At 39.8% G+C, this 19,834-nt stretch overlaps 1 protein-coding gene across 12 annotated transcripts in view; it reads right to left on the reverse strand.

The window, feature by feature from the left end:
• The window catches only part of MTCL1 (microtubule crosslinking factor 1), a 105,124-nt gene that overhangs the window by 9,775 nt on the left and 75,515 nt on the right, over window positions 1–19,834 (reverse strand). For all 12 annotated transcript variants that reach the window (XM_051772666.1, XM_051772655.1, XM_051772597.1 and 9 more), the window contains 5 exons: window positions 19,131–19,319; window positions 12,637–12,804; window positions 7,263–7,517; window positions 3,307–3,612; window positions 1,041–1,072 (listed from right to left, as the gene is read on the reverse strand). In XM_051772666.1, coding sequence (XP_051628626.1) covers window positions 1,041–1,072; window positions 3,307–3,612; window positions 7,263–7,517; window positions 12,637–12,804; window positions 19,131–19,319 — 950 coding nt within the window. The remainder of the gene's footprint in view (window positions 1–1,040; window positions 1,073–3,306; window positions 3,613–7,262; window positions 7,518–12,636; window positions 12,805–19,130; window positions 19,320–19,834) is intronic.

Consider the following 19,834-nt stretch of genomic DNA (forward strand, 5'->3'; position numbering starts at 1 on the left):
ATGTGTCAGTAAAGGTACCAAATGGTTTGTTAATGGTTCTTAATTTACTGCTTTCTCATGGATTACTGCTTGGCAAATGTCTGAATATGGAACAGTAGGATGCATTTAAGAATTATACCATTCATAGAAAATGAGTGTTAGTGACAATGCAAGGCAGACTTTTCAAACAAGTGTGGAGTATTTCTGACTTGCTGGGAAATCAGCAAATCCACTCCCACTTCTGAGACTGCCCAGGCTGCACAGCTGGTGCGTAGTGATGTGGGACCTCCAGCTGAGATGCTGTTACATTGAACTGGCTTGGTGAGTTGAGCTCATGCTGAAATTCAACCCAAGGGAATCTCCAAGTGATAATGCTGAATTCTTGGCTTTCCCGCATTTCACTCACTCATACAAATCACAGGCATTCAGATGAGTTGCCCTACTGCTTTGTTTAAAAAAAAAAAAATCACACAAAAAACCCCCTATCTGAACAGGACTACATAAAAATGCAAGTAAGTGTAGTTATCAGAATCATCTCAATGAGGTAACTCAAGCTATGTGAGAACTCAGCAAGTAGTAGTTTTCACGTATTAGTGATCTGGAGGACAGAGTAAAGTCACACTGTGAGTTTTTAATCAAGAGCTCCAGCTGCAGTTGGGGTGTTTCTGTTAGGCAGTCAGGTGAATACAGTTTTTAAGTGGATCTCCAAGTCAGAACCTCTGGTTTGCATTGGTGGCAATCTCAGAGAGCATGGGTTGGGTTTCAGGATCTACAGTTTTGCACTACTCACTAAGGTAGGCGTAGCCTTCCCTGTAAGCTGCAGCTTCATGTACTTTCCTACAGTGTGATCTTTGTGCACTACAGCTAAATATGGCCCAAGTTATTCAGAGTAGAACAGAAGCATATTGCGATAAATTAATCCCTGGGTAAATCCATTAATCTGGCTAGCAGGCCACTTAGGAGGCGGCACAGCTATGTCTCAGGTCTGCGGTTTGGGTGCAGAGAGCTATAGTTCTGGTACCTGAATATTTGCTGGGTTTTTCCCTGCAAGTTTTACTCACCTTTGAAGATTTCCTTTGTGTGTTTCTTCCTCCTGAGTAAAAACAGAAACAAAATAGAATAAGTTATTTCTGAACCATTAACTTATTCGCTTCCCATTAGTTGCACCAGGTGTGTTTTGTCTCTAAAAAGTATCTGATTTTCTCTCTCATAAATAATTTTAAATTGCCAGTGAAAATATTCTTCACTTTATACATAGGCAGTAGAATGGGCAATCCCATCGGGATAACACACTGCACAGGTAAAACCCACGTGGCAAATCTACAACAGCCTTGAACTTTTATATGCCCATGCAATCAAATGGAGGTAGCCTCCAAAAGGCTTTTTTCCACGATATAGTGTTTTGGACCATATATTTGTGAGTGAAAGTGTTCTGTGGAGGTAATCTATATTATATGAGAGACCTAGCTGTGCTGCAGTAAGAGATAAACCGAGGTGCTTTGACATAATATTTCATTATATGTTTCTCTAGGAATCAACAAGTGGCACCAGTCGATACTCATTAAACTCATCAAATCAATGCTTAGGAAGACTGTAGCTTCTTTCACAGGGGGAATACCTGCAGCTTGCTAATGGAATTAAGATGCTTTTATGGCAGTTATTTCCCTGTGACAATTCCCATCATGAGTTGAGGTTTTAAATAGATGCTTCTGAAGCAATTGCTTTACAGTGATTTTAACTGTTTGCTTATATTTCTAATAATCTATAGGGATTACAAAATATGATCAGGATAAAAAGAGTATTAATACCTCTTACTTTTATTTGATCTCATGACAGCAAGCACATTACCAGCACAGAAGTGCATTTCAAATTGGGACTATTCAGAAACAGCACTGCTTAACTCAGCAAATACCTTCTGGTATTTATCCAGAGTCAGGAAAAAAATAGTAGTAAACTGATCCTCCTTCCATTCACTGTGGTATAATTCTGGAATAACACTGGTGTCTTCAGTGGAGTTACTGCAGAGTAAATCTGATCTAAGTGAATGCATGATCAGGGTGAAGGCTGGATTGACTTCTGCAGTTAGTACCAAAGAGAAAATATAGTGGAGAGGTAGAGTCAAGCAGGCTGCAGTTGTCTCTGTGCATCCTCAGTTAAGCTATTCATTAAACTGCAATCAGTCTCACTTGAACAAACCCTCTGAGGGAAAATTACTTTGCCCAGGTTGCCCTAAAACATACTTTGAAGGAAAGAAGTTATGCAAATATCACTAAAGACCAAATTTTGCTGCCCACATTTTTGTTAATGACAGTAATGTCTGAAAAACAGAAAAGGGAAGAGAGAGGTCCCTTGTCTAAATATCAGACTTAATCTGAAAGAAAGGAAACAGCAATGAAAATTAAACACAAAACTTAGTTCCCTGACACTAGTACTGACATTCTTCACTGAGCACTTGGACATGCATGAAATAAAAGCTAAGAAAAAAATATGGGAGCCCACACTGCCAGCCATACATTTATGGCACTGAGGGAAGAAAATCTGGAATACATAGGTACCTACAGCTACTTAAAATGTAAGAAGGGCAGTCACATTTCTTGCCTCTCTTAGTATTTTTTGCTTTGCTTCCTCTCAAAAAACTTGATTTTGCAATCCTTTAGCTTTGTACAACATATGGGAATGGGAAACCTGGGTTTCATTCAGCAGCAATATAAACAGAGGACCTGGAAGTGGTGAAAATAAGCCTCCTGTGGTGCAGATTTTTGCAGGACACAGACTACATTCACTATGTCCCAATGGCATCTTTTAGTGCTGTGTTACACATGTTTATAGCTTTCTGGTATGATTTCAGGGTAGATATTCTTCTGATGAATAACTTTATTTTTTTAACATCTCATCTCACTTACTTATGCTAATCTGGTTAAAAGGCAACCACGGAAGAACAACAAGAAAGTGCCTCTCTACAGCACTTACTGCTTTACTAACAAAATAAAAGCCTGTGTTTCTTCATAAATACATACCTACTTACAACTGGAAGTGATTTAATGTTGTGTCAAATATAGTTATCATACATAATATGATGACAAAGTAATCTTGGGACCTTTAGGCTGGCTCCCACTTTCTTAGGTGATTGACATTGGTGTAATTGGCTCATAACAAGGAATGAAAACTTGTTCCCACTAAATCCACTACTGGGTGGATTTTACAGTGGATCCACCACTGTAAGTAGTGCCTGTGACACAATATCTCATTTCCTACAGCAGGGATGCTGTACCAATTTTGACACGAGAGATAACACGCCAGCATGATAAAATGTAGATGAGTGCATACTTCCGTTAATCCAGTCAAGAATTTCTCCCGCTCCAGCTGCCGAGGCCGATGCTCATCAGATTCGTCGGGGGAATCAAGAGACAGGGATTCCAGAAAGAGGTTTTCTGTGCCACTGCACCGATCACTCTCCTTCAGCTTCGACAGCGACCGATCGTCAAACTGAATGGTGTCTGAATCAGAGTAGGATCTGGATCCCATTGGACGAGGCATGTGAAGGTTCCCCTGGGTCGTAAACGGACGACGGCTACTCTCGTTCTGCTCACACAGCAAACCACCTCCTCTTCGTGGGCTCGCTTCTTTCTGAAGCTGGAGACAAGGCAAGTTAAAAGGAGCAGCAATTACTTCTGTAGTGTATGGCGTTTGGCAGAACTCATCCTTCCCCAGGAACAAGGCACCCACACCCTGGGGAGGCACCTGGAGATTGCTGCCTGGCTCCAGGAGTGCACCTCTGAGGGACACAGACCTTGCTTTACTGGTCCTTCCACAAAGGGAGATGCCTCTAGAACTTTGATGCTATTACTCATGGGATTTTGAGTGACTAGATGTGTGTATGTATAGTTTTGGTTGTTTACATGTATAGGTATACATATATACACACTGTATATATACACAAAATAATGCATCTGTCTGTAATTTGATTTTAAAGGAAACAAATCAACACAGACTGTTATTTAAAAGCAATCCTGATAGCAATACAAGTAGAGGCTCAAGGAAGGGTGAGTGATTTGGAGTCTCATCAAAACAAACACTTTTTTTTTCCTGGTCAGCAGTACAAAGGTTGGGCTTTTATGTACATCATTCATTTCCACAGGTGGATATTATGCTTAATAAAAGCCAAAAATTTTGTTTTATAAATGGTCTAGCCTTAATGCATGGCTAGAGAGTTGACTGTTTGTACAGAACAGCATCGTCAAAGGGATTAATTGTGCGTGGAAAACATCTTCGAAGAAAATGTGTATTTGTAGAAGGACCATCAAGGCTATTAACTCTACGCTCTGCAAAAGCTCGGTGAAGAGAGGATGATCCATCAGTGAAACTGCCAATATTAAAATTAGATTATCAACTTCTGATTTTTCTAAATTAGATGTTCAATTTTGCTTTTAATTGTAAATACAACAGGATGGCTAAAATAAGTGATATTTTCAATCATGATGAATGACAGCAGGAATCTGATAAGAACTCTGATGTTTTGCTAGAGTAGCATGCTAAGATTAGTGACAATAACCTAAAAATGCAAGTCATTCTTTAGAACTCTGACTGGAGACTGATAACCTACAAAACATATTAATCTTGTTACACAGGTTTGGAAAAATAAACAGACATTATGCTGCCTAATTTACATCAAACCATTTGAGGTCCCAAACAATTAAATTTGCACTTGAGCTAAAAACAGTGAGATTTTTTTATTGATTCAGGTCTACAAAAACACGAATGCATCTTCAGTGTTTTGCTCATGATATATAAAATCTGAAACAGTTTTATTAAAAGGAACTAAATTAGGGTGTCCTATAAACGCAGGATCTGGAAGGTATATCTCAAGAGATCCTGGAGTCCATTCTCCAGTATATGGGCAAGATCCAAAACAAGGAGAAATGGTAATTAATTACATGCTTTCTCTATAGATACTTTCGATTGCGAGCCCTTCAGATTTTCAGAGATCCTGTAAGAATAATGATCTAGAAACCTTTGTGAGAAAACAGTACGGATGCTGGCTCGCTCTCTGAGTAATAGACAGCTGACAGAAGAATTAAAGAGAGAAATACTGCCCTAACTTTTCAAGAGAGACTAATGATTTTGAGTCCCCATGTGTTTATACATTTAAACACACTTTTCATGCAGGTAATCTTGTGGGTTTAAGTATTTGTCAATGTGCTCTGTGTGCAATTAACTTTAGGAGCACAGGGGAGAGATATTCTCTAAGGGAAAACAAAGTGACAGAGTACTTAAAAGGAAAAAACAACAACTCTGAGCTCTGAAAAAAGTAGGTCATCATGGTTTTTATATGTGAGCAGTATTCCCATAACAATTCAGAGTAAAGTATTTTATATATTTTATACACTGGAGTGAGCTTCCCCCTTATCATACATGTATTATTCAGGAGCTGTGTGAAAGCGGACAGGCATAGAGCATTAGTATGAAATTTGACAAGCATGTTTCTGCTATCTCTTAGACTCTGTTTTTCAAACATACACACTGGTGTTGTCTCCTCATCCTCTACATATTGCCATACATGGAATACACACAGAAAACCCCATGGGAGAAGGACTTCAAAGATATACTAATTGTTTCCATATAAAGCAGGGTATGACTGCAATCTGAGAGGATATTCAACTAAACGCCTGCAAATATTTGGAAGCTTCCTGTCACAGAGGGAAATGTTTGATTATAAGCAAAGATGCAGTTATGAAGTCTTGTAGGCAGGTAGCCAAGATTTCAAATGTTATTTCTGGTCATCTAGTCCTCTGAAATTATCTTGATATAGTATTTTTTATTTCCCTTATTCGTTGCTAATTCTGTGTACAACTAAGTTGCACAGTAAATATATAGTTAAAGCCTAGAGGTTTCAGAATAGTAACAAAGAAATCAGTTCCAGGACTAGTTAAGAGCTATTTTGTAGGCTATCCCAAGATGACACTGAGAGGTTATGTCAGGCTGTAAGAGAATTAAAGGCTAGGTAACATTAATGGGGATTTCTCTGTGAGTCTTTAACCAGGTTAAGTCCCTCAAACTACTGAGGATGCATCAAAGAGATAATATTGAAAAAATACAATTTATAAGGATGGGAACATAAACCAAAGAGTTTCTGTCTACATCCCTAGTATACTGGAAAATTTTCTGAGGGTTACTTAATTCCCATTGTGCAAGAAGAATCTATAGCCATAGCTCAAAATCAAGGTTTAGTCTTGCACACATAATATCTGCGGCCTGTTTTCTTTAACTTCTTTTTGCAGGCCCAACATGGGAACATAAGACACAGACAATGAACCCTTTTCAAAAACTGATTATGAAGCTACACAGGGCTTTCATCAATTTAACCTGTGAAGCTACTCTCAAGTGTAGTGCTTGCCTCAAGTGTAATGCTCCCCAGACCGTGTGCAGGCATCTGGTGCGGTTCCATTTCTGATGTCCTAAGGACAGGAAGTATTCAGTTAATTGAAGACCCACAATTTCAGTTGTTTTTATTACTTTTCCTGGAATGTGTGACTCAGAGATGAACAATGTTCAGTCAAAAACTGTGTATTAACTCTCCCTCATTAAACTCTTTGTTTTTTGTGTGGCTTTCAGACAGGTAATAAATGAAGTATAATTTGTCTCTACTACTAAGTAGATGAAAGTATGGATAAGCATGAAAAACAAGGGGATAGGTATGCACTTCTCAGATTTGCAAATGACAGCAGAGTGTGCACAAAATTCATGTGACTGATACTCTTCTGAATATTTAGTATTGATAACTGTGCTATCAGTTAGGGCTCTTCATGTTAATTCCTGTGTTCTTTTGCTAGAGAAAAAAAATTCTGTTGAGACTGAATAGTTGCAGCAGCTGCATCTTTGGTGGCTAATTCACAGATGAACAGGCTCTTTGGCAGGAAGCTGTATACCAAATCTTGAACAACCCTGCATGTAGGCTGAGTGTTTTAGCACAAAGAGATGCACAAAAGCTCTCAAACAGAATGTGACCATGACTGTTCAGGTTAATTGAAATGAGGCAGGAAATGGCCTTTAACCTGGAGTTGATTTCTCATAAGTGGTCTTTTACAGGGATTATGAGCATTTTCCTTTTACTCCCTTGTGTATGTAAATAGATTTGTAGCATGAGAAACACTGATGTAGCCAAGGAACTCTAACTGTTCCTGCGCTGCTTTTTAATGCAGCCTCTTGACCTTGTCCTAAGTACAATAATGGTGCAATGTCTCATGCTTTCAAACAGCCACTGCTCACCAAAGATGACTCCTTACCTGCTCTATCCGCCTGAGCAGCTCCTTCTTTTGACGCTCCCATTCTCGCCGGTCTCTATCAAGCCTGTCCAAGAGCTCCACCTTTTCCCGATTCCAGTTCTTCTCACTGTGCTGGATTTGCCAGCGAAGGTCCATCACCACACTGTGACTGTCAGCCAAAAGCTTCTTGTGCTCCTCTCTTTCCCTTTTAAAAGCTCCCTTTGCATCAGAAGCGAGGCCTTTTTCTCCAGAGGTGTTCTCGCTCTTCCCTTCCAGCTGGCATTAAAGTCAAATGTTAGTAGGATGTTAAACTTTCTGATGGTAAAAGCCTGTGTCTGACAATGGATTTGAGTTAAAGACCTAACTCCACAAAGGAAATGGCAGAATTATGTCAATTCTTGGATCTTACGATCTCAGTAAACGATCAGATATGTTCAATGTGAGAAAAGTTTTAAAACCAAGACAGTGAAAACTACAGGGAATAATTTCCCAAGCTCTAAGAGTTCATGTTATTAAGGCATCATTTGTGGTCTTTCTGATGGGAATATGGGTACCACTGAAGAGACTTTTCCCAGAACAACCCTCAGCAATGGTCTTATTGTACAGCTCCTCCCACCTTCCAACAAGGGAGGGTGTTAGCAGCAGGAGATGTACGAAGATCATCTCCCCATCTCTGCAGGTTATGGTGCCTGAACTGGTCTCAAGGGCCACCTGATGCCACCTTTCCCTCCCTTCTTCAATTTCATGCTCAGGGGTCAGTTCAATCAAAACAGAAGAGCTGGGCAAAGGTAATAGATCTATAAGAAAACATAGGCTCGATCGGGTGTCAGAAGGTCTCTAGTCCAACCCCCTGCTTCCAGCAGGGTAAGTTCTAGGGTCAGACCAGGTTGTACAGGACTTTGTTCAGCTGGATCCTGACAAACCTCCAAGGACAGAGATTGCACAACCTCTCAGGTCAACCTGGGCCAGTGCTGGACTGTTGTTTGGGGGGAAAAAGTGCTCAATGGTTTTGTGTAAGTTCAAGTAAGTGAAGAATTTATCTCTGGAGCCAGACCTCTTGTTGACAACTCAGTAGATATGTGAGTGACTCAGAATGGGATGCATCTCCATCCCCTGGCTCTGCAAGTGAACTGGAGTGAAAAGAAGCGAAAATTCATTTCCTCCTCTGGAGTTAAAGTTGTCCTCAAAAAGGTGAGGCAGCAGGTTTGCTGGGAAACATATTCCTTTAGCAAGAGAGAAGGACAACACCTTCACCTTGCCCTATGTGAAAATTAAGCTCAAACTTTCTGAGCAAAGGGAAGTTCAGATTGGATTCAGGAGTGATACTTACTAGTCTCTGGAACAGCCTCCCCAAATAAATGACCAAGAGGTCATTGCTTGAGTCATTTAAAATTGCATTGAGCTGCAGAGAACATCCTGTTATAGCCACTTGCAATGACAGGGAAATCTTAAAACAGCTGTGCCCTCTACCACTAATATCCAAAGCCCAGTTGTTTTCAAATAACCGACCAAAAAAAAAATAATCAGTTCTAAAGGAGCAGCACTCTATTTTAACAAAATCGACATGACACTACTTTTCTCACGCTTTCCTATTTCTTCAGTGCAAATCTGTGGCACCCACAGTGGTGTGTGACAGGTTGTCCTGCACACAACTTCTTGGCTTGATGGCAGACCGGAGGTGCTGTGGGGCGAAAACACAGAACATTCCAGGAGAGGCAGCTCTGTGCTGAAGATCCATGATGGGAGACACCATCCTGGGAATTGTAGCTCCTCAGGAAGCTAGAAAGCTTTGCTGCCTTTCTACACACTGCTCACATGTTAGTTCAGCAATATGTAAAAATATCACTGCTAGTTTCCAAACTCACCGCTATCTCGAGGTAATGGCCTCTTGCCCCTTGCTACATCTTTCCTCTGCCTATTCACAAGTTCTCAACTCCATTTCATGGGGCTGCAGGAGCCAAAGTTGGCGCTGGAGCCAGGGTCAGCAACGTTGCCACCCACCCTTTTGTGTGCTTGTTTTAATTTTACTGTTCTGTGTGGCCCACCCCCTGTTGCTCTTGCAAGTTCCTGCTGGGTTTACTAAGTAACTGTGACAGTAAATAATCATGAATTTCAGGAGTGTCACTGCAGAGCTGAGATCAGCCAAAATAATAAGGGACTAATGAAGTAAACTCTCTACAGTTTCCCTACACCTAAGCCTGACAGAGGGCTGTTTAGGATTTGTTCTTTGTGATACATGTAAATCTTCTTTCAAGGACCTTTAATGCCCTTGCAGACTTCTCATCTTGCAATAGGAGCTCTTAAGGGAGGTTGCTGGAGTGTCTGGGGTAAATCCAAGTAGCCTGGAGTGCAGACGTAACCTTACCACTCTGCTACCCCCTGGAGAATGCTGGCACGTGCAGTAGTAGCTCTGGCTAGCGTGCTAAGTAGTGAAGACACACCAATGCCTGCGATAAATTCTTTAGCTGGTATGAAACATGAAAATGCTAAAAGCAACCTATAAGGCAAACAAATGCTCAGTTGCAATAAATACAGTGTGTATGATTATTCTATAAAACAAATTCCTTCCATTTTTTTGAATCTCAAAAAAATAGCAAAATCTTTGACCTCAACAAGACTCATTCTCTCTTTCCCCTTACATCACTGAGTTCTTCATTACCACTGGGCAAATTCTTAGCCTTTCAGTCAGCAAACAAAACCAGTGGTGGTGCTGCAAAAGGTAGGAAAACTGAGAGATGCAGTGGGAAGCAAGAACAGAATAGTGATATCCCAAGAATGTATGGCTGCCCTTCGAGGGCCATGCCCAAGCTGCCAAAATACGCTGTCATCCTGTGCTGGACCACAGGCTCACCCACACTAGAGTGCTGGACTGTGCCCCATTTAAGAAGTCTGTAAGTATAAAGATGATTTCAAAACCAAGGCAAGTATACAGTGATACACCTTCAGAGTAATTTCCTGGTGTTCAGTGATTTGGGACCTAAAACCCTTTCCAGTCAGAGGTGGTGTCTTTATACTCAGGAGGCAGTTCTTGGTGTCTATGAAAGAAGAACCAGGCTTCTGGCAAGTAGAGAGTACTTCTGCCTGTTTTGACAAAACAGTTCAAATCATGGAGGAAAGGTCATTTGATGGTTCCTTAGCATGAAAGTTTAGATGTGACTTTCTTAAACCTGATAATGGTGACCAGATGCCTCTCCATGTGTACCACAGCTTATATTCCCCCTAGACATCCTGAAGCTGGACAAGTCTTCCAAACTTTTCTCAGCTTCCAATTCCCAGAATATGGGGATTTTTCACTTGTCCAGTTGGAGGCTGAGGATTACTGTGATTGTTTATTGCCTCAGCATTATCACAATTCCATATTTTGGGAGAAATCTGATTATTTCTTATCTTAAAAACAATGTCTATGGATCCTTCTGCCAAATAAGATGTACATGCATTTCTGACATACAAGATTTTATTTTTAATGATCTTTGCAGTGCTAAAACACCAAAGCAGCAGGCAACAGTACACTGTCACCTCTGATATGCAGTGCTTTTATATCAAAAGAGTTTTCTTTCCTTTTTTTCCCTTTTTTTCCTATACAGAGAGAGTTGAGGCATCAAAATGCAAAACCATTGCCAGTGATTATTAACAAGGAGTTGACTCTCTTGAAGAAAAGGCTCTTATTAATTGACCTACTGCTTCATATAAGAGGTGGAAAACAGCAGCAGTGAAGACAACAGTGGAGACTAGACACACCTTGATCCTCTGTAGGCTTGTCAGGATGTTGGCAGCTCTACGCAAAACCTGTGGCAGGAGGTGGGTTCATCACCACCAATCAACACAACAAAATGGCATCATGAGAAGTCCTCCTACACGCACAAACCTGACAGACTTGACTATTATTTGGTTAAAGGTGTGCTATCTTTTTGCTACTGCATTAGAGACCTGCTTTTACTGTGAAATAGAAATTGTGGGGAATTGGCTAAGGAAGACAGTTTCATGTCTGAAATATTGACCAGTTTCATTCTTTTCATTTGCTTGGAAAAATGTAAAAAGCAACACCCATAGCTCAGTAGTTACCATATGTTATATATTATTACTAGTGGAGCAGTAGAGGTAGCAAAGAGCCTGGTAAAATCCCCAGAAAGAAGGGTTCAAATCTTCCTTCTCCCTGAGCTGTCCTGGTGCCAAACACCAGCCAAAGCAGCAGCCTGGAAATTTATTGCCCATACAAAGGCAAAGCACACTAGCTCTAAATCAGCAGTTCATGGTCAGACTTTCCCTAAGTTTTGTTCTTTGTTGCCATCTCGAGCTTAGGGTAAATCTATCATCGAGATATTTTGAAAGGAGTGAAAATGGGAACTGATTTTGTTTCCTTTCTCAAGTGATGCGTTGTTTGGAAATGTGTGTGCATTGAGAAGCAGCAGAACTGAGCATCTCAATCTGTTGAGAGGAGACTGCTAAAAATGAAAGCTTCTTCCTTCATTCCAGGAAAGCAGCCCACAGTACCTGAGCAGGAAAAGCAGCACTCACATCTCAATCCTGTGCGTCATAGTGAGCCTCTAATGTTCAGTAAATCCTTCTAAATGTACCACCCTCCCAACAGTGAATATTTTTATTATATTTTTCCTTCTGCTGAGAAGCTCTACAATTTTTCTCAAGATCTGAATGTACTAATTCTCCCGCCCCTCCACTCTTCAATGTGGAAAATAAGAGCTTTTATGTCATCAGCTTTGGAAATTAATTCTTGTGGGTTTTTTGCTGATTTGCTTTCATGCTGCTTCAGAAACAGTACATCTTCTGTGAACTGCTGTACGTGACATTGAAGCACCTGGTACCAGGTTTTATAGAAACACTTCTAACAGTATCGCAATGGCAAGTAGCTAGAGTTCTCTCTTCAGTGGGGTACCATCCATCTCTAACCAGGAGCTTTGAATAGCTAGTTTAATATTAATATATTGATCTATCACTTCAATATTACTAAATCACTCTGTTCTTTCCTATGCGTTACATATCGCAGCTGTTATGTGCCAAGGCACAGTGACAAGCTAATTGTTAGCATGCCAACATCAAGACATTTTTCTCTTCAATAGATACAGGCCTCTCTGCATGTCTCATTACCACAGCTGATACATTACCAGCCAACTCTTCTGAGAAAATACAGCAAGAGATTCAGTTCCTTTGTCCTCAGTGACATTACACAGTACCTACTACATGGGTACTTGTACTGGGACAACTGGAAATCCAAGAGGCAATTCAAGAGGCAAAGGTTTGCGCAGGCTTTGGGAGCAGGGACCTTTCAGGCACCAGGGTAAAATGCAAAAATATAGTCTCTTTCCTGTCTGTCACAGATTTCCTTATTCATTAGGCACTTCAGGCATTCTTTACAGGTGTGGGGCATAGGGGGTGTTACCTGTTCGAGGCGACACTTCAGTTCGGTCATTTCCACCTCCCAGGCTGCCTTGTGCAGGGCATACTGCTGCTGGAGCCCCTGGCGCTCGCGCTCCTCATCCCGCAACTCCGAGCGGAAGTCATCCAGCAAACCTTTCAGAGCATTCAGGAGCTTCCGATTTTCACTCGCCTGCCACAACAAAGCAAACAAAATGCTGACATTGGATGGTTTTAATCTCTAGTTTCATTTTTAGGAGGAAAAATGAGTGTGTGTCCACTGCATAGAAGAGAAAGTGCCTGGGCTAATTTTGCATGAGAAAACTAAGAATAGCAACGCCTTCTCTGTCTACAAGCAGCTCAGGGAAGTGGTTGAGTCACCATCCCTCGAGGTGTTTAAAAGATGTGTGGGTGTGACACTTTGGGACATGGTTTGGTGGGCAGTGTTGGGTTTAGGGTTGGACTCCATGATCTTAAGAGTCTTTTCCAACCTAAATGATTCTATGATTCTGCAATTCTGGGATTCTAGTTCTTGTTAGTCCTAGTCCTGATGCTTCATGAAAGTCAAAGATACTTAAGTCACCCTGAAAAAAGCACTAAGCATCTTTCTAGACTGAGGACATCTGTAATAATTTCTTTTTTAATACTGTAAATGAAAGCTAGAGTGTCATTCTTGAGGGTTTTTGGATAGCTAAATGTCTCATACATGCGGTCATTGCTCAGTATCAAATCCCAAATATTTGTAAACCACATATAAAGAAAAGGCATTAATTTTCAGTGCTTTTGCATTATAAGATAAAATCTTTTGGGAAATGAAGTGAGGTTCTGAGTATCTCTGCTAAGGTGTTTCATTAGTCTGTACTTCATACTTCTGCTCCACCCCAGGCAGTTGCACCCAGGTTAGCTTTGCAGCAGCACCCTTCTTGGTACCAAAGGCACAAATGCCAGGCAGGTCACTTTTCCTCTTGTAGATGGGATCAAAGAACAAACCCCTATCCACATCTTGTTGAGAGTTTCATGGTCATACTGAAAATGTTGTCTGTGCTCTTGTGCTAGCCAGAAGCCAAGAATGGAGTTAAATTAGAAGTCTAGCCCAGAGGTGACATCATGTATACTTATTCAAATCTCTAATTTCTTTTCTTAGTTTTGGCATTTACTTTCTGCACATTCTCTGAAGACTTGCATAACCTGCCATTTTTATGTTAAATATCAAAAAATGTTTTCTGCATCTTCATTCTAGATGAGTAAAAGAAAAGGTTTCCCATCATTTTTTGCAGTCATTGAATCAGGAAACAGAAACATATAACATGATTTATTTATCCAAAATTTAAATCAAATATTCCCAAAGAGCCTCTCAAAGACCAGAGGAGTAGCCAGAGATTGTATTTGACAAGTTATTCTGAATAGAAAATACTTTTAAGAAAATTATATTTGATTAGCAGACACAGCATGAGCAGAAAAGTGGGAAAGCTAACTCAATAAATTCAGCATTTAATCACCTGATTCTCATAAATGTGTTAACTTCCCTGGGAAGGCCTAACTCAAATTAGCTGTCTTGATTCTTGGATGATAGTCTAATTGATTTTATTTTTTATTTGTTTTCCCAAGTAAGGGCTTCCTGCAATTCCTCTTATCTGGTGTTTCACAAAGTAACTACACAGGGAACTTCTTTGATGACAAGTCAAGTAATAAGATGTATGCAAAGATCTAATAATTTTCTTGTGCTTTTTCCAATGACAATAATTACAAAATTTTATGTAGGCAACTAAGATGATTTCATATGTTCATCAGATTTTTGGCATCACTGAGCCCACTTCACCCACTTTTTGTAATTACTAATCATACATACCACGGTGCCTTTTTTCTTTAAAAAATAAAAAAATGTGGTCTACTTTTTCCAAGCTATTTGATACATCAGCACAAATATGCTAGATGGAGGGAAATAACTGCAGGTGCTCATTGACTGAGGTATAATCTGTTTGGGCTAATGAAATGTGATGGCGTACAACATAGGGTTTTGTAAGAAACGCACCCACAGAAGCAGAATTAATTCCATTAACATTTAATGCCAATTAGCAGCTTCCTACTATACAGCAGCAGTATCCATCGTGCATAGAAGATCACCTACTATTCAATATGCAATGAGATTTTATGTTTCCATCATGAATTTTCATTCTAATACCTAATTAAAGCTAAATTCTCCAAACATCTCAAGCCCCTTGTGTAATAATCAGAATAAGAACTCCTTTGAAGATTTGCCCTTAGTGTCACAACAGGAGCTGCTGGGTATTGAACACATCAAAATCTGGTCTCATCCTCTTTGAAAACCTCGACCCCAAATATCTGTGAAGTACTTTCATTCAAGAGCCATGTTCTTGGTTTTCTGGTGTGCTGCATAAACCTTTCTCTGGTAAAACAGTCTAAAGGCTCTGCGAGGGAAATGAGGCAGAAGAAAAATAAACCCAAATGACACTAAAGCAAGCTACATCTCTCATTCCTTTGCACACATTTGATAATTTTAGAGTCCTATAAAATTTGCTTTGCAAAGAAAGGAGTTCTGGGCTAGTACATAAAGGAACCAAACGAGCCTCATTGCAGGTTTGTAGCCTACTGGGATGAGGGCATGTCTTATTTCTGGAGGCATTACATCAATGTCACTGTTATGAGACAAGTACACCAGGTGCTCCCAGGCTTGCTGGGATTTTAAGTACCTTGCCAATATAAATCCAATTTTGGTTACATACTTTTTATTCCTGTGGAGAAGTCTCTTTTGCACAACTTTGTATTTACAGTCTGAAGTTGGAGAGGCCTGTGAGATTATTTTTTTCTGTTTTACCAAACTGGAGGGGTTTTGGAGAATAGACAAAGTACTTTTAAGAGAATATGCTCTGAAATACAAGATTAACATCTAGACATGCTTTAGATTTCTGTTGGTAAAATGGCCAAACAGCTTCTGCATAAGAATAAGTCCTGTAAATACACAACAAATATTGTTATAATCTTTCCCTTCCTTTCAGGCATGTTGTACAGCAGAAGAAATTTGGCATGTCTGTGATTCCCTGGACAGTCTCCCATGCAAGGAGATGGCTCTTTAGTACCTTAACAGTTTCCAAAATTTAAAGCTTGGAGAAATATGACTGATTCACAGCTGACCTAAGACAAGAGAATTACAAAAGCTTCTCAAAAGTTTAAAGTCTTGTATCCACAGCTCTGCAGCTGACAACAAGCCAAAACTTTGTGTAGTAAATCGCAATTAAATTCCAGGACTTTGGAGTATTTACTAAGTTGAGTTAATCACAGAAATGGGAGTCTCCAGCTCTAGAAAAGTTTTGGACCAGAGTAACTGCTTGCAGCTTGGTTATGCTTTTAATCAAATTGTTTTTTCTCTGAGAATTTCATTTGAGTATTTCACTTAAGAATTTAGCCACAGCCTGGTATTACAAGCAGTTTAATAGAGCAGTCAATTAAAAACACAAGGTCAGGAGCCTAAACAGCAAATGATAACTGTGTATTTTCTCTGTCCAGTCACAAATCTGGGCAAAAGGGAAGCTGGATCTTGGTGCAACTCACTGTAGTATATTTAGGGCTTAATGACTATTCCTTTGGGCTTTTCTCTTAGCTAAGCTTTGAAAACAAACATTGTATGATCACAAAGAGGTCTAACTGGGGATTTTCTTGACAGTCCTCCCAGCAACAACACTACTGTATTGTTTTTTAATGCTTTTTCCACTGGACAACAGATGTGTAAACTCTTTTATTCTTACTCCCCTGATCTTACAACATGTAACAGGCATTTCATCCTTTCTATTCAACTGAACCAAAGCTCGTCCTTTTTCCACAGGCTGTTCTCCCCGATCTCTTACTGTACACATAGGAGTACTGACTTAACAGCAAGCCCTTCTCTGCTGTGCCACCAACCCAACTTACCTGTTTATCTCCTGCCCATGACCAGACTTCCAGCTTGGCTCTTAACCTTACTAGTTCCTTGCCTGACCCTTTCTGCCATGTGCTCCAGCTACCAGCCAAGGAACAATGTCATGCAGAGAAAGATGAATTGACCCTTCTCAGAGACCCCATCTACTCTGCCTCTCATCAGCTAATCTTTTTTCTCACCTTTCCACTTTGCCATGACTTCATCCCTCCACACACTGGCCACATAAAAATCCCAGACAAGTCAGATGTGTACTTTCCATCCAGTTGAGTATCTCAAATCATAATAACATAAAATTAAAGGTTGCTTGTTGAAATTAAGGCCTCTAGGCTTATAATTTTTCTCATAACAATTCCACTTTCCAGTCAGTGTAAGAAAGTCAGCAGCAAGAGTGCTGGCTGAAAATACAAACCATTAAATATTAAAAGTAAATGTTAAAAATAAATGTGGGTAACCTCAAGTTACCATAAGCCCTTTCTTTTTTCTGACCTAGTTATCCCAGCCACTTCTAGACTATCTCAGAATTTCATTCCTGGTGTGAAACAAGTGCTGATGTATTTCATCTTGGAGCTTATAAGACAGAACCAGTAACTTTGGGTTCTCCTGGGCAGGTGCAAACCTTGGAGACTTTCAGCTGCACCCCTCACTCCAAATTCCCAGTAAAAGTGTTTTTTTCCCAGCTGTGGGCTTAAGGAACCTGCAGAAGATCCCCAAAACTCTGGGTGTTTTTCAGCACAGCAGTGCTTGTTAGAAGATGTACTTGCGTGAGCAGGCAAAACAAAAAATAGTGCTTAAAATGAGAAATATTTAGCAAACTCACTCATTCTTGCAGTGTTGAAATAACACTTTTTCCTGGTTGGAAAGCAAGAAATGTATTTTGCCTTCACAGGTTCATTTGTATATCATGCACTATTCACTATGAGGTGTACTAAGATGTGGTCTGTTCCTATGGATCATTTCTTTAAGCAAGATTAGCTGGAACTGCTACAATGTATATCAAAATGAATTATAAGCAATCTATTGCCCATTTCTGCTACCTTAATTGAGATTAATGCCTAAGCTCCGATTAATTCAAAGAGGACATAATTTATCTGAATATTCTTGGTCATTTTAAGAGATTTATATGGAAAGTAAGTACACGACAGAGTTTGTAAAGAGATAGCATTTTGGTTTATACTTATTTTACTAATTCTAGATTAAATCAGTCTACATATGGAATGCAAATAAATGATATGTTTCAACAGCATCTCTTCCATGGCCTTCTACAGCCTTTACAAAAGAAGAGCTTCCTGAGAGGAAGACAGTGATGGGGTCTGTGTGACCAGCAAGATAGAACCTTTCCAAACGCCAAACTGATCAAATGAATACTAACTTGGTAGTACACTTCACAGAAAATAATAGCTAGAGAATGGAGTTGTCAGCTAGTGCAATGAAAAAGGAAAGCAAAAATGTATATATATTTAAAATAGAATACGAAGCAGCATAAAGACCACAGGTCTCTACCGTTTTTATTCAAACAAAAATTCTAACTGAAGCTACATCTTAAACTATAGAGGAGGGTTGCAAAACAACCTGTGCATCTCCCAGCCTAACCTTATTATAGGATAGAGACTGTTGCCTGCTACAACATACAGAAAATAAACAAACAGATTGTACATAATCATGAGAGTGTGCGGAATTCAAGGTTAAGCACTGAAATGCAAAGACACACACAATCCCCAGGTCCTGCAGCAACTCCAGCAAAGTACTGGGGTCATGGAGAGTACATATTTGGTTGAGACCTGTCATTGTGGATCAGGCTCCCAAGCCGATGGCCCAAATAGAGATGGGACACAAGGCATAAAGATTCAAGACTTTTTTTTCATTGAATTTGTGTTTTACATAGAATTCTCACTCCATTCTATTTATTGTTGCAAATAATTCCATGTAACAGAATGATTTCATATGAACAGTTTCCATTTCAAAAATATAAGAGGTCTTTCTCTGAATATTTGCTATTACTATTGGTAGGACTGCTAGTATATTAAATGCACAAAGGAAAAAGCTAGGATATATGGCAGTGCTCTGACACACAGTCAGGGCACAGAAGATGCCAGGGAAAAGTTAGCGTGATTTTCTTTCAAGCTTTTAAACCCAAGCCCAGTGAGAGGAAGCAACTTTTACACTGTTTTCCCATCATCTCTAAGGGAAACATTAAATGCATGTGCTAGTTTCTTAAATTATTTAAAGGAAATAAAATCACATCTTGCTAAAAGCTTGACAGTAGAATACAATAGATATGTTCAGACAAGATGAGCATGTAAATTCTGCAAACCATCACATACTGATAGATGTTTCTGGGCAAACAGCCACAAGAGGAAATAGGATTTTTCACTGATAGCATCTGCCAACAGAACAGTAACCACGTGGCTTTTGATTAAATTTAAATATCAATATAATGTATGAAATCCACTGTAATTGCTGTGTAGCTAGAAGTATTTTTACAAGTATGATTTTAGGTGGTTTAACACAGGAGCACAGAAAAATGATCTCCCTTGGAAAATCTACAATATCCATTCCCAGGGCAAGATATATAAATGGTGTATTACCTGTTTCTGCTGCTGCAGTAATTCTGCAGTCTGCAGCGGTGGTCCACGATCAGTGCTCTCCATGGTGGGACGCTGGGAGAAATCTGTCAGTGGAAACACAACATCTTCTTCCTCCTCCTCTCGCTCTGCATCATTCACCTTCTGCTCAGACTGAATGCCAAAGTCTGGAAGGGCCTCAGGGTGCTCAATCTAAAATGCAAGAGAGGGGACACGTGAACATTCTTTCGCCATTTACCTTTGGGGACATAAATCTACTGAAGGACTAAAGGAAGGGACTCTCTTCCCGTGCATCTCCATGGTGGGATACATTGACTTCAACTCTATAAGCTACAGAATTAATCTTTGGGTGATATGATCAAAGAAATGATCTTTGGGTGATATATGACATGTTGCATATGTGAACACAACGCTATGCAGGCCTGCTAAATAGGAGATCTATGTAGCTGAGAAGATGGGTCTTATGCAGCATGATGGATATAATCCATCATACATTAATGAAAAACTATACAAGACGTTGGTGTATTTTCTGATAAAGATATGGAGATTGGGGGATATCCAAATCTATCACTTTATTTTCTGTAGTAGTGTGTTAGCAAAACACAACTCCGATAATGACTAGAGTTGGACTGATTATAAATTTACCAGTCAAAAAATCCAAACAGCCAAAAAAGGAAAGCTCTTTTTGTATTAGAAGATGAGCTAGT

The sequence above is a fragment of the Manacus candei genome, unplaced genomic scaffold (genome assembly GCF_025592945.1).
Source record: "Manacus candei isolate 608988 ecotype Guabito, Panama unplaced genomic scaffold, ASM2559294v1 h1tg000008l, whole genome shotgun sequence".
Classification (NCBI taxonomy): Eukaryota; Metazoa; Chordata; class Aves; order Passeriformes; family Pipridae; genus Manacus; species Manacus candei.